The following is a 15,572-nucleotide window of genomic DNA, read 5'->3' on the forward strand; positions in this document are numbered from 1 at the left end:
ATAAATAGGTCATCCAGACAGAAACTCTATAAGGAAACGTTGGCCTTAACCAACACATTAGACCAGCTTAAAGTAATAGATATATACAGGCATCCCATCACAAAACAGCAGAATACACACACTTTTCAAGTGCTCATGGAACATTCTTCAGTATAGATCACATGTTAGGCCACAAACCAAGTCTCAATAAATTTAAGGAGATTTAAATCACACCAAACATTTTTATAACTACAAGAGCACATAAAACTAGAAACCAATTACAAGAAGAAAACTGGGAAAAAGCCAAATACATGGAGGCTAAAGAAGATGCTACTAAAAAACCAGAAAGTCAACAAAGAAATCAAAGAGGAAATAAAAAATACCTTGAGATAAATGAAAACAAAAATATAACTTTCCAAAATCCATGGGATGTAGCAAAAGCAGTCCTAAGAAGGAAATTTGTAGTGACACAGGCCTACCTCAGGAAACAAGAAAAATCTCAAATATATAATCTAACCTTAAACCTATAAAAACTAGAAAAAAAATATAGAAGGAAGAAAATAACAAAGATCAGAGAAGAAACAAATGAAATAAAGACAAAAAACAATAGGAAATCAATGAAATTAAGAATAGTTTCTATGAAAAAATAAACAAAAGTGATAAACTTTTAGCCAGGCTTATCAAGAAAAAAGTGAGAGGGCCAAAATAAAAATCAGAAATGAAAGAGAACAAGTGACAGCTGACACCAGAGAAGTAGAAGGGATCATAAGAGAATACTATGATCAATTATATACCAACAAATTGTACAATCTAAAGGAAATGGATAAATTCCTATCAACATGCAACCTTCCAACACTGAGTCAGGAGGAAACAGAAACCTGAACAGACCAATAATAACTAAAGAAACAAAATCAGTAATCAAAAAAAATGTAAGAAACAAAAGCTCAGAACACATAGCTTCACAGGTGTCATTAAATCAAATGTGCAAAGAATGAATACCTATCCTTCTCAAACTATTCCAAAAAACTCAAGAAAGAATGCTTCCAAACTCACTCTGCAAAGCCACCATTACCCTGATACCAAAACCAGACAAAGACACTATAGGAAGGAAGGAAGGAAGGTAGGAAGGAAAGAAGGAAGGAAGGAAGGGAGGAAGAGAAAATTATAGGCCAATATCCCTGATGAATAGAAATGCAAAAATTCTCAACAAAATATTGGCTAACTGAATTTGACAGTACATTAAAAAGATCATACACCACAATCAAGTGGGATTTATTCCTGAGTTGCAAGGATGGCTCAATATTTGCAATCAATCAGTGTGATATGCCACATTAACAAAATAAAAAACAAAAAACATATGATTATCTATATATGCAGGAAAAATTGACAAATTCAACATTCATTTATAATAAAAGCTCTCAACAAAGTGGAGATAGGAGAAATATGTACCTTAACATAATCAAGGTCATATATAACAAACCCACAGCCAACAACATACTCAATGCTGAAAACCTGAAAACTTTTTCTTTAGGATAAGGAACAAGACAAGAATGCCCACTCTCACCACTTTTATCTAATATAGTATTGAATGTCCTAACCATAGCAATGAGATAAGAAAAAGAAATAAAGACATTAAACTGGAAAGAAAGAAGTAAAATTGTCATTATTTGAAAATGACACGATACTACATATAGAAAATTTTAGATTCCTCCAAAGAGCTTTTATGACTAATAAATAAATTCTGTAAACTTGCAAAACACAAAATCAATATGCAGAAACTTGTTGCCTTTCTATATATTAATAAAAAATCAGAAAGGGACATTTAAAAAATAAACTCCTTTACAGCTGCATCAAAAAATAATGTTTAACCAAGAAGGTGAAGGAACTGCACTATGAAAAGAATAAGACATTGATAAAAGAAATTTAAGAAGACAAATAAATGGAATGATATACCATGCTTGCTGATGTGAAGAACTAATATTGTTAAAATGTCTATACTACCCAAAGCAGTCTACAGACTCAATTACTATGAAAATACCATATTTTTTCACATCAGAACAAATAATTGTAAAATTTGCATGGAGCCACAAAAGATCCCAAATAGTCAAAGCAATCTCAAGAAAAGAGTGGGTTGAAAGTATGCTCCCTGATTGCAAACTATAGTACAAAGTTATAGTAACTAAAACATCATGATACTGGCACAAAAACAAACATAGATCAATGAAACAGAATAGTGAGCCCAGAAATAAACCCATGCTTATATGATCGAGTAATCTGTGACAAAGGAGACAAGAATATACAATGAGGAAAAGACAATCTCTTCAAAAAATTGTGTTGGGAAAATTGGAGAGCTACATGCAAAAAAAAATTGAAACTGGACCACTTTCTTATACTGTATATGAATATAAACACAAAACAAATTAAACACTTAAATGCAAAACCTGAAACCATAACTCCTAGAAGAAAACATAGGCTGTCAACTCATTGACCTCAGTCCTGGCAATAATTTTTTAGGCTATGTCTTCTTGAACAAGGGCAACAGAAATAAAAATAAACAAATGGGACCGCATCAAACTAAAAAGCTTTTGCAAAGGAAACATTAACAAAATATAAAGACAATCTATGGAAGAGGATATGTGCAACATTGAAAAACAATCTAATTAAAAAAATGAGCAGTGGTCCAGAATACATTCTCCAAAGTAGACATACAGACAAAGACAAATACTGTAAGATTTTACTTATATGTAAAATTTTAAAAACAAATCAAAAAAAGAAACAGATTCATAGACAGACACAGAGGACAAACTGATGGTTGTCGGAGGGGAGGGAAGCGAGGGGTTGGGTGAAAAGGCAAAGAACATTAAAAAGTACAAAATTCCAGTTATAGAATAAGTTACAGGATGTAATGTACAGCATCAGGAATATAGTCACTAATACCATAGTGACTTTTGACAGATGGTTGCTAGACTTACTTAGCGTGATAGCGTGATCATCATTTTGTAAGATATGTAAATGTCAAGTTACTGTGTTGTATGCCTGAAACTAATATAGTAATATCATATGCCCACTATACTTTCGTTTTTTGAAAAAAAGGAAAGAAAGACCTGGATAATCATAAATGCCCCAGTTTAAAAGGACCTAATTACAGCTCATCTGGTTTTCTTTTTTAGGACCATGCCTTTTAGTAATATTTCTTTTTAAAAAAAGTCTAAAATCCTATACCCTCAGAAATGAGTTTAATCAGCTCTTCATTCTTCAGTGCCAGTAGGAAAAATATACTGATGTTTTAACCTCATGGAATTTCAGAAAGCAAAGGTACTTTGTAAACCATCTGGTAGGCCTGCTGTATACTACATAAAATATATCCATGAAAGCTCTAATAAGTAGGCTTTTGGCTTCCATATCAGCAGGGAACCCACCATCTCACAAAGCAAATAGTTTATATTTAAACAAATCTAATTATTTGAAAAGTCCTCTTAACATGAACTGACACCAATTTTTCTGTAATTTTTCTAACTATGGAACCTTGTTCTAACTTTTGTATAAATATAGGATATGTTTTATTCATTTCATCTGTCACTCTTTAGTTTTAAAGTAATAGTTCCTCTAAGTCAGGGGTGTCAAACTTATTTTCACTGGGGGCCACATCAGCCTTGTGGTTGCCTTCAAAGGGCCAAAATGTAATTTTAGGACTGTATAAATGTAACTACTCTTTAACTAGGGACAAGGAGCTCGGCACTGCCACCGGGTAGAAATAAGGTGCCAGTCCACATAAAATAAGATGGAGGGCTAGATTTGGTCCATGGGTCTTGTGTTTGCCACCTGTGCTCTAAGTATAACATTCTTTGTATCTTTAACTATTATTTAAGAAATTATTTCCCAATCATCTACATATTATTCTATTTTGGAATATACATTTCATTTTGCAAATTTATCTCTTGTAGTATTTTCCATAGAATTAAATATATTATTCTAGTTCTGGTTTTTCCAGTGAAAATCAGTGAGACCACTACATCTGTCAAAAGAAATAGTATATTTTTATTAGTTCAGATCAAGCCACCATTAGTGTTTTGACCACTCTTATTTTATTATTGATTTAAATAAAGCATCCAGTAAAACAAAAGCCTTAAAAATACATTCCAATGTCTTTTTAACCAGTAATGGATTAAAATTAATTCCAGACTCTTACAAGTTACTAAATTATGTTGCTATTTATCTATATCTATTTATGCATTTTTTTCTCCTTCTTAGCTCAATTTTAAGGCCTTACATGTACTAACATTAAGTTTTATCATGTTAAATTTGGCTCATTGTTTCAAGTTCTGAAGATAATTGAGAACCTAAGCATATATATTTAGTGTATTTAATATCTTTTCTGACTTCCTGTCCTCCAGAAATTTTTATAAATGTGCTATTCTACATGACATTCAAGACATGAATATAAATGCTGATTAGGTCAGGGCCTAATTAATTCAAGCTAGGTAAATGCACAGTGGTACACCTTAAAAAATGAGGAGATAGTTCTGATATAGTGTCATAACTACTCTGATGAAGGAAATATAGGGTATTGGATGATGAAGATTTCTGGATGGTATAGGAGAGCCCCTAACCCAGATTAGAGGAGATTAAGGAAGCTTTCTGGAAGAAGTGAGGTATAAGCAATGGTCAGAAAGATGAACAAATTTCACAGACAGAGAGAAGTGTGGGGAAGAATGTTTCAGGGAGGGGGGCAATGAGTGAAGACGAAAATAAGAGAGTGCATGGTTTACTTAAAAAACTGAAAGAAGATTGGTTGTCTAGAGTGCAGTAGTGGGATCACAATGGCAGAATAGGCAGGAGCTGCTCATGCCAGCCTTGTAGGCTCTGCTAAGGAGTTAAGTTAATGGCATTGGGGATCCAGTAAGAATCTGAAGTTGTAAACGGACATGATTACACACACACAAATTTAAACTACGTCTGGAGACTGAGTGGAAAACAGATTGGATGATGACAGTCTTAGAGGCAGGAACACCAGCTAGGAGGTTGCTGCAGAGTTCCAGGTGAGGAAATGGGTGAGTCTAGTCTGTCTGTAAGAAACGGATGCATTAGTTCTGGAGAACTGCCAGTTTGCCTCACATCTTCTCATATTCCCCCCATGATAATATGCTCCTGAGAAGTAAGTAGGTTAGCTTAATGCCTTGATTTCTCAAGCAGCTCTGCCTACAGGGAAAAAATAAAGCTGGAGAGGGAAATTCAAGTGTATCTATGGCATCTGTAGTTCTCATTGATTCTAATTCTTACTGCAAAAGAAAATCCTGGCTTTCCATTTTTATGCCCCATTCTAGTGGACCTGCTTATTGTCAGGTGATTCTGTCCATCCTGAGATGATGCAGGGCAGAGCTAGTTCTATGGGATATTTACAGGTATTGTGATAATTAAGAGTTTTGTGGTTAAACCAGTGTGGGAAATGCTGGTTTTAACCAAGATTAATCAGGATTCCTTCAGGATTTATGGGAGACTTTAATATGCTAATATATATTGCAAATCTCCTACAAGTACAATGTTTTCCAAACTTAACTGACCATGGAAACTATTTTTGTGGAATATTTTGTAGAATATGCTTTGGGAGATGCTTCACTATTTACTAATTTTGCAACCTCAAAAAAATTATATGATCTTTCTGAGCCTAGTTTTCTTATTTTTAAAAGGGCAACAAAATACCTTATAGGGTTGGTGTAAGCATTAAACAAAAAAAGTGAATGCAAAGTGCTTTAGCACAGTGTCTCACAACAAGTAAATTCCCAATATCTGTATTATATAATTATTGTTATTAGTAGTATATATAATAATATACAGTAACCTAGTGGATAAGAGTACAGATTCTGGAGCCAGACTGGTTGGACTCAAATCCCAAAACTGACATTTACTATCTTTGTGATTTTGACAGGTTACATAAACTTCCTGTGCCTCAGTTTCCTGATCTGAAAAATGGTGGTTGTGTGGGGACTAAGTGATAAAACACACTGTTTTCTGAGTTGACAGTCTTCCTTCTCTTTTCCTGATTTTTTATGGGTAGATGGAATCATTTTCTGCTTTTGATTTCTAGAATATATTTTTCTTTAAAAAGAAAAACAGCCTGTTATCATTAATCATTTGATATCATCTTAATAAAGATGATTTTATCTGTGGATCTGTAAGCCCCTTGAGGACCAGACCCAGTCTTAATCATCTTGATACTGTGCCTGGGGCAATGTGCAAAAGTTCCTCAGCAAATATGCCACTTTTTATTTTCAACAAATTTAATACCTGAAAAATTGTGCTTTAAGTTCCTTATTTATTTTAAAATAGGTTATTCCATTTACCATAGCATTAACCATAGGAGTTTCTTCAGTGGTTTATCAGACAATTCATTCTCAGAACATGCCAGTTTCAGGACTGTGTATCTATGCCGTTGCCAATGGTAACATGGGTTCATAATGTGAGATCTTCAGAACAGCAATTTTGTTTAAAATCGGAATGAAGTTCCATGTTCTCATAGCCCATTTATACTGCTTATAACAAAGGGTAAGCAAATGGATGTTTATGAATTCCTTTAAGTATAAAAAAAGTAAGCCCCCTGAAATCTATGTAATTTTAATAACCAATGTCACCTCAACTCAATAAAAATTCAATATAAATAAATAAATAAATAAAAAATAAGCCCCAAAAATAAACCTCATGTTTTCTAGTATTTAATGGTGAAAGCAAACATATAATAAATATATATTAATATATAGCATTTGTTTTAAAATAATGTAGTCTATATTGTTATGTGTGTGACAACATTTAATTTAAAAATGTAGTTTCTAAAATGTTATTTTTTCCAAGTGATCTTTTTATTTTCTATTATAATATGCCTCTAAATCAATGCCTTCAGGAAGAAAGAGAAAAAATTCATAGGAAATCACAGTGGTGTTCTAGGTAGGGTAAAACTAACGTAATGGTAAGTAACATTTCTCTGTATAAGTTCTTAGAAGTTCTGATTAAAGTAATTTAAGCTAAGAAAAATATTTCACTTAATTTAAGCTAAGAAAAATGAATTTAAGCTATATTTCACTATAGTGAAAAAATATTTCACTATAATTTAAGCTAAAAAATGAAATAGCTAAAGTATGAAAGGCTAAAAGCTACACAGAGAAGTCAAGAGTTTAAAGAAATAATGTTCTAGACTGCAGTCAAGTTTATAAGACACATGATTTGTTTTTTAGAAGAAGGCAATGGCACCCACACTGTGCTCTCTCTAGCATCACCTCCTAGTATGTCTATAGGTGTACTAGGGTTTGCCCCAAGATTGGGGAATGGGCTGAAGTCCCCAATTCCACAGATTAAACAACATTTCTTTCATCACTTATGGAGAGTGACCCATGGATCAAGTCAGGCATAGAATTACAAGTATCATAGTCTTTCTGTTCATTTTTCTTAGAGTTTCCCCTTCCCACGGAGTAGGCACTCAGTATACATCTGTTAAGCAAGAATATTGATTTTTGCTTCGTTTATTGCTTAACAAAACATAGTTTAGATTGTAAGAGCTTTCTCATCACCCAAGTTCCATTTGCCACAAACAGGATATTAATTTGCTTCTCCCTGTCCAAGTCCAGTTCTTGGCAAAATAGAGCAACCATTGCTAAGCTACTTTTTTGTTTTTTAGAGAAATATTGTAGCTGGAAACTTGGCAGCTCACTCTTTCAAAGTGACAGCTTTAAAAAAAAAGTCTACCTAACACAATTTAGCCTGATTCTGAACATATCAGATAATGGGCTGTTAAAAAAGAAAAAAATCTCTTCTCATGAGCCAGCTGGCTGCTCATCCTCCTACCCTTTCCTTAATATGAAAAAAGTGGATTATATTCTCCTTTGGTTATACAAATATTCTTCAGAGAATGATTATACCTGTCACAGATGGAATCTTGAAATAAGTTAAATGTTTAGGTTTGTATCCTAGGAATTCCCAAGTGAATTGAATTCTTGATGCAATTCTAAAAATATTATTTATTACCAAAGTGTAGAAATATATACTGTCCATGAGGAAGTAGGTCTGTTTATTGTGAAAACAACAAGATAAAGTTTATTTTCTCATATTTCTTTTGGATAGCCATAATTTTAAAGTGCCATTAACTAGAATGATTACAAACAGTTTTTTAAATAGCATATCATTTTTAACTGTTGCTATTAAAACCGCCCTTTACCTAAAAATGTACAAGACACACCCAGCTGCCTAGAGGAAGCTAGAATAAAAGAAATGAGGCTAACGTCCTCTCCAGGGACTGAAGTCTCTCTGGTCAATTTCTTTCTACCCCTAAGTATCTCAACAGCATTCAAATGCATCTCCTTAATTGCATTTTCTCCTCATGGAGAAATTTCCCTTCATAAAATATGATTCTGACTATGTCATTCTGCTGTTTAGAATCCTTTACAGGCAGGAGGAAAGGTAAATCTTTGGTGTGATCCCTGCCCACTTGTCCCAGGCTCATCTCCCTCTCTTGTCTTCACCACTTGACATAAAATGTGCCTCCTACTAGAAAGCTACTCCATGCACTTGTCTGCCTGGGACACTTTTATTCATCTTTGTCACCCTCTTTCCCACTCCACTGGCACCACTAGTCATTCCTTTTACTTGTTTCGTCTACTACGAAGAGAGCTGCTTGAGGACAGGGACTGACTTACTCACCTTTGTGTCCCCAGAGAGAGAGTGGCATAGTTCCAGACACATAGGTAGTAATCACGGTGTTTTTCCTCAAACCAAATAAAAAAATAAACGGGTTCTATGCAATATCATTTCTTAATCACACCTTTCTTATTCTTTCAATGACCTTGAATCCATAGAGGTTTACTTTGCACAAAGGGCAGATTAATAATTAACCAGTTAATTAGTTGATTTAGTTCTGACATGGAGTAGTGGAAGGAAATGATCAGAAAGACACAAGGCCCTAATAAATACTAGATTCTGCCTGCATTTGATTTTTAAAAATAGGTCCTGACTGGCTTTCCAGTTTGAATTTTGTGTATTAAACCTGTCAAACAAGTGTTACGTTCACTGCTGCAAACGATTGCCTATTGTTAATAACACAGAGTCAAACAAGCCCGAGAATGTAAGGTTGTGTTCCAGAACATTACATCTCCTGCTAAAATAACCTTTGAGACAAGAAGGCTGTAAAGAAACTTTCAGAATACCAACTGTGTGTGCAGAACAGTCTATTAGAAATAGTTGCAAATTCAAACAATCTGAAGAGATTTTCACATACTTTTCTCAACTATAATTGAGTTCAAAGGGGGCTACTAAGGGTCGTTAAAAATACACAAGGACATCAAACCCACTGCTAACTGGCTGGTTCCCTCTCCAGGGTTCCATGTTCACCTCAAATATTTCGGTTTTTCTTAAATATTGCACTGCTGTATGGGAGGAATATTACATAAGCTTATAGATTTTGAGTTATAGGCTAAAGTAGTTCTTAGCAGGTGATTATGAAAGCTGTGAATTAAAGGTATTACATCCACCCACTCAGTATATATTATATACATTTGCTGTCATAAGGATTATACAAAATGAAAAATGTGCCATTTCCCTCCCTTTTCTCCTCTTGCTTCTCTGCCTCTGTTAGTCAATTTTACAAGAATAACTTGCTAAAAGGACATTTGAACAAAAGCTCCATTGAAATAAATGAGAAGAAAGCGTTTGTTTAGGGCTTTGTGCTCCTGGAGCCAAATTCATGGTCAGATAGGGGATCAAGGAGAAATAAGTCCTCTTAGTGGCCACTAGTGGTCACTGAGTGAGTTGCAAGAAGGTGGCATTACCTTTCACATGACTGCTTTAGCAGGGATGATTTGGGGAGAAATCATTTATATATTTAGTGCCAGAAAACTGTTTTAGCATAATTAAACAGAAATTTGAAATGCCAAAGACCTACTTGATCAAATGGTTTATTCTGGTTGATCAGATGCTGTTATTTATTTATTTATTGTCTTACTCATCTAAGACTTAGTACTATGTTTCATGGGTTTAGGTACCCTACCCTCATAGCATGTAGCACTTAGCTCATTTGTGTGGGAAATATTAAATTAATGCATGTTTATAAAATCCAGAAGCTGTTATTAATAACAGGATCCTAATGACTTTAGGACTGATGAGTTATTTAATTCTCAAGTGACTGTCTGTACATTCATTCTACAAACAGTCATTGGATCCTCATACTCCTATGCCAGGGCCTGTAATAGGTATCCCAGAATCTCACTTGGGGTGTGGACATATGACTACTGAGCAAATAAGAATATATTTTTCAAAATCATTTAGTTCAAAATAACTCCCGCCTCTGCCTCCAAAAATAAACAAAACACAATAAAACCAGGTTCTTTTTCAACTCACCTTCCTGCTCAAGTTCTCTGGCAGTATAGATTTCTTACCAACAACATTTTGATCAGATTTCAGATATACAGAGGCTGCAGGCTTCATATATTTCCCTTAGAAGCTAGAGTGGGCTCCTGACGACATAGAGTTATGATAGTTGATATTCTAAATGAATGAGCATTTATCAGTTATGTGCTATGTGTCCAGGACTCTCACAAGCACTAGTCATTTGATATTCATGACAACTGTGAAGCAGGTATTGTTTCCATTTGCTGGTGGAAAAACTGAGGCTTATATGACATTGCCTAAGTCCCAGGGTGAGTGAATGGCAGATGTGGAACAGGAACCCAGGTCTTCTGAGTCCTGGACCAGGGGGCTTTTCCCCACATCACACTACCTTTGTGCAGCTTCACAGTCCTCCTCAGTTATAGATCCTGCGCCTCTCTCTCTGTTCTTCCTGCCCACTTCCTGCATCACCCTTCCCTGGGTCCCAGAATCTCCACTGCCAGAGGGGAATTTTGCTAGAAAATTGAATACATCAAGGTAACCTACTTGATAATTTGAAGTCTGCACACTTTCCAATTTATTTACATTCTTTAAAAAAAAAAAAAGACTCCTGCACCAGGCAGTAAAGGAGTTGAACATCAATTGCTTACTTTGTCCTCAGTTTCCTAACCTATAACATGGGGATTTAGATGAGTTGATTAGCAAGCCCATTTAAACTCAGTTCTGTGGCTTTAATTGTGGAGTTTTAATGAGTGCAGCACTTGCTGGGAGAGAGCTCAGAGCCACACGTTTACAAGTTTGTCTTGCTTTCTCTACTCAACTGAAGAAGCCCTCTGTTCTGAGCCCTCTCCTCCAAATTTGGATCGTACCTGATGGATGGTACTGAATGTCTCTCAGTTTTCACAATTGGATATCAAATCATCTAGACATGAGGGTAGCGTGGTCAAAGCCTCCCACAGCATCCAGGCAGTATTCTGACCTGCTGCACTGTGGGGACCAGCACTGTCCTTATCTCTACTTTCAACAGCAGGTCTCTTGCTGATGAAGCAGCTGAGGGTGATCTTGGGTCCCACCCCAGCAAGTAGGTGCTTATCCTCTGGTGAAACCAAGCACAGAGCACCCTCAGGAGCAAAGCGGGTCTTGGTACATGTGTGCTGCTGACAAAAAGTGCTCCCTGCTAGATGCCATTCAGGGACATGAGCCTGCATGTCTCTGCCTGGCCAAGAGAATGGTATCTGTGTCACCAAGCACCTGGGCCCTGTCACAGCTGACAAGGCTGAGTAGAGGTCAGCTGCTGGCTGCTGCTCCCAGAGCAGATCCCTAGAGATCCGCAGACACAAGAGCAGAGAAAGCAGCTTGCCTTGCCAGCTCTGCAGGCTGCTCTGAAGAGAAATAGAGGGCTTCCATCTCCATTACTGTCAGAGTCTGGCATCTCTTGTCAGCTCTGAAATTCACAGCAATGGATAGACTATAGGGGAGAGGGGAGGGAGGAGGGAGAAGGAAGGTGGTGCAAGTCAGACAATCAAAACAGCCACAATATTTGGGAAGTGGAAACTTCCAGCTAGAGAACATTCTTAAAAACAAAACAGTAGGGCTGGAAAAGGCCTCAATAAGCCAGTGCCCTTGTTTTGTAGAGGTGACTTCTCTGAGATTACTAAGCTATTAAGTGGCAGAAATGGAACAACAACCAAGTCTTTGGTACTTTTACCACTCAAAAGAGAGTTTTAGAGGCCTTTCTTTAAAACTAGAGACTGGCAGGGGGTCCCCTTCTAGGAGACCTCAGTGGAAACAGAGGGTGTTGACTCAGCACCATGTGGAGGAGGGGTCAGGCCAGCTGTGCCTGGGCTGGAGGTGCCTGTCTGTACCTTGCAGGTTGACTCCTCGGGGCACCAGGCCCTGCAGCTCCATAGTGGGGGGGTCATTCTCTTTGGCATTGGAGTTGTTGGGTGGGACAGCTCTCCTGCCTCCAAAGGTGGTCCTGGGGGTCTCGGACATGGTCAGCTTTACAAACTCCTTGGGGCCTAAAAAGAAGACACTGAAAAGGAATATGAATAAAGTTACATTTGACACAAGGGTTCAAAATTAGAGAAGCAGACATAACTGTGTTATAGCACCTGAGCAACACATTTTGAGGTTCACATAAATAAAAAAGTGAGAAGTGGCAGTGAGGATTAGTCTCATGTTGGAGTAGAGTTCTTCAAGGACCTCTGGGGAGATTTGTCAAACATATGGAAAGCAAAAAGGGAGTGGTGGGGGAAAATGGAGAAGAGTATACTTGAACAACAAAAATATAAAAAAAAAAGAAAAAATATCATAACATGATGCCTGCCAATAAATATTGATTTTAATAAATATAAACAATAGATGCTTAATAAATACTTCATAAAAATTCAACAACATATGGAAAGCAGAAGAAAGAGGGATGATTAGAAGAAATGAAAAATGTCAAAGATTTTGGAGAGCAAGGTTTTTTCCTCATTATCCTTAAGGCAATATTTTTCTAAGAAATATTACGTGCATGTACACATGCTCATTTCACATAGACTTATGAGGCCTAAGTCCCTTTGAAGAATAAACTCAGGAAACCATGGACAGATAAGTGGCGTCTTCCCAAGCATTTGTGTTTGCAAATTCATTCTACCCATATTGATTGAGGGCCAACTATGGACCAGGCTGTGGTCTGGGCGCCTGGGATATATTAAAAATAAGACAGGAGGATTCTTGCCTTGGAGAGCTCTGGTCTAGCAGGGGTTAGGGTCCAGCCCAACAAAATTCAGAAGTAAACTGAGTAGGCTGAGAAAGTGGTAACTAATTAGGAGCCAGGACACAAGGAACAGGGTAAGAGTGATAGAGATTTTGGGTTGGTGACAGGGAGACACATGGCAAATTAAATAGGGCTGTAAATAGCCTGTTCTCTAAACTTGGTCAGTGGAGCTGACACTGACTTCACTCCAAGCCTGCTAACTCTTCCTTTGGAATTTGTGCAGGCAAAGAGCCAGTGTGAATGCCACATACCTTACAATCAGGGCCCAGTAATTACTTGTTGACCAGTTGACCAAATGAAGGGAGAACTTGTTTCTGGCCCCAATGAAGTATGTGCTTAATCACCTGGATTACTTAGTCATGACTCCTAGTGATTTGGTTGTTTTCAAAAACAGGCACAACCTCAAAAGATGAGGAACTACCATTATAGAGGTAACTAGAGGGGACTGTTCTAGAAACATGTTGAGCAAAAGCAACATAGCTGGAGACAAGAGAACCACCTCTTTAGGTGTTTGGTCTTGGAAGGAGACAGCACTGTTTGGAAGTATACAGTCTAAATAGGTATCCATAAATATCTACAGACACATTTACCAACAGTCTCTAGTGAACTAGGGAGGCCTGAAGGAAGGAGAGATAAAAGGGTGAAGGATGGAGAGAAGGCAGAAAATGGCAGACTTCTGATGGGGAACAGCAAGGGTGGCCTGTGGGGTCATGGTGGGGAGGGAACGGTTTGGGAGAGAAGAGCACAGAACTATGCAACTGTGCAGTAGTCTGTAGGGAGACAGAACCCACAAAGCAGAGAACAGGGGAGCCTGTGGAGGTGGACAGAAGCTTCCTATTCTCCCAGGTCTGAGGGAGGGGAAGGTGCTCAAGTTCAGCTCCTTCATGGTGATGCAGTCAAACAGGTGTTCTTATCTGGCCCTACTTCACGCTCTCCAACCTTTTGTGTCCCTTCTCTATAGTCTATCCCCCTGAGAAAGACCCCCAATTCCCCCATTCCCATCAGGTGGCCTTCTTAGCAAGCAGTGCCTTCAAGAAAGCTTCGTGGAATGCCTGAGAGAAGCTCCACTCAGAAGAGGGCCTGGGTAGGTATGGAGTTAGGGGCCAAGAATGGGTAATTGAATGTGTGGTGCTGCCTTGGACCCCCAGCCCCTGGCACTCCCAGTAGACACCTGAGAGATCCAGTTTCAGGAGGGTGGACACAGAGGACCCTGGGCAGCCACTGGGTGAAGGGCTGTGGCTATGCTGGCAGAAGGGACAGCTGCTTACCTGCAGTCCCCTCCTGAGGTGTCCTAGCACAGGCTGGCTCTTTGTGTCTCCAGGGTACTTCCTCAAAAAGACGCAGGAAAAAACAACAAGAAAGTTGGCTCTTAAATAACTTCCTAAGAGCTCCCTCCCTTTTCCCCCCTGTCCCTCAGGGTTTTCTCCTCCCCCTTGACAGCTGGAGCAATTGAAACTCTTTTGGACTTTTTATTTACTTCTTCCATCCTGCTGTTATTCTGGTAGGCACTCCTCCTACCATTCTCCCCACCCTTGGCTCCCTTACTCCCAATCTCCCAACACGGCTTCTCCCCATGAGCCCCACCTCAATTTGTGCCTCTTCCTTCTCACTTGGTGTCTGGAAGGACCAGTTAATGACACCACAGTGAGGCAGACCCCACCCCCATCATTTAGGTGAGGAGGGCTGGAAAGGTCTAGATTTTTGCCATCCAGGTTAGTGGGGTGTGACAGAAAGGAGGGTGTGCACTTGTACGGACAGGTCACAGACAGCTGTGACCATGCATACAGTAAGAGAAACATACCCTTCTTGTATAAATAAAGCTGAGGGATATGGTCTGTATTCTTGAACCACCCATGGGAGCCACGGCCACCACCTAACCACAGACTTCCTGTAGAAAGGGGTGCCCAGGCAGAGGGAAAATGAGTAAATGCTTTTAAGAGTGCCACAACAACTAGAAAATAGCAGTATTTTTGGAAAAACATTTTGGTTTTTCTTCAAATAATTGGAAAAAAGAAAATAATTTTTCTTCTAAAATTTTCCACTTGTTTTCTGAGTCTTCATTTCTCTAAATACTCCAATTTTCAGTCATGCCCATTTCTAACCTTTTACTGTTTCCAAATTTCTGACCCTGCTACTTATTCTAATTTTGCAGAGAGAGAGAAAAAAGAGATGTCATTGGTTATACAATCTCTCAATTTTCTGCTGCCAAATCTGTGAACTTACCTGCAACCTTACAAACCTTTTCCCTCTTTCTTCCTGTTACTAACGTGGGAAGGATTCATAAACCCTGGTCTATGGCCAAGTACGCCCCTTTGCCTGTGCTCCATGTGCTCTTCTTCTCCAGGCCTTGCTGTGCTGTTCATCCACTTTTCCCCCTGAATCTTTAGCTCCTGCCCTCTAGTTGCTGCTTCCCATCAGCATGCACACAACTTAAAGCCTAGTATCTTTAATAGTTTTGAGACCC

The 15,572-nt window shown here is 38.0% G+C and overlaps 1 protein-coding gene across 1 annotated transcript in view; it reads right to left on the minus strand.

Annotated features, from left to right (window-relative positions):
• The window catches only part of F13A1 (coagulation factor XIII A chain), a 187,842-nt gene extending 173,331 nt beyond the window's left edge, over positions 1–14,511 (minus strand). Inside the window, exons 1-2 of the mRNA XM_045841731.1 lie at positions 14,377–14,511; positions 12,210–12,379 (exon numbers count right to left, since the gene is read on the minus strand). Coding sequence (XP_045697687.1) covers positions 12,210–12,339 — 130 coding nt within the window. The 5' untranslated portion in view covers positions 12,340–12,379; positions 14,377–14,511. The remainder of the gene's footprint in view (positions 1–12,209; positions 12,380–14,376) is intronic.
• Positions 14,512–15,572: the final 1,061 nt, after the last annotated feature.

The sequence above is a fragment of the Phyllostomus hastatus genome, unplaced genomic scaffold, assembly GCF_019186645.2.
Source record: "Phyllostomus hastatus isolate PE091 unplaced genomic scaffold, TTU_PhHast_1.1 phas_contig_37, whole genome shotgun sequence".
In the NCBI taxonomy this organism is placed as follows: domain Eukaryota; kingdom Metazoa; phylum Chordata; class Mammalia; order Chiroptera; family Phyllostomidae; genus Phyllostomus; species Phyllostomus hastatus.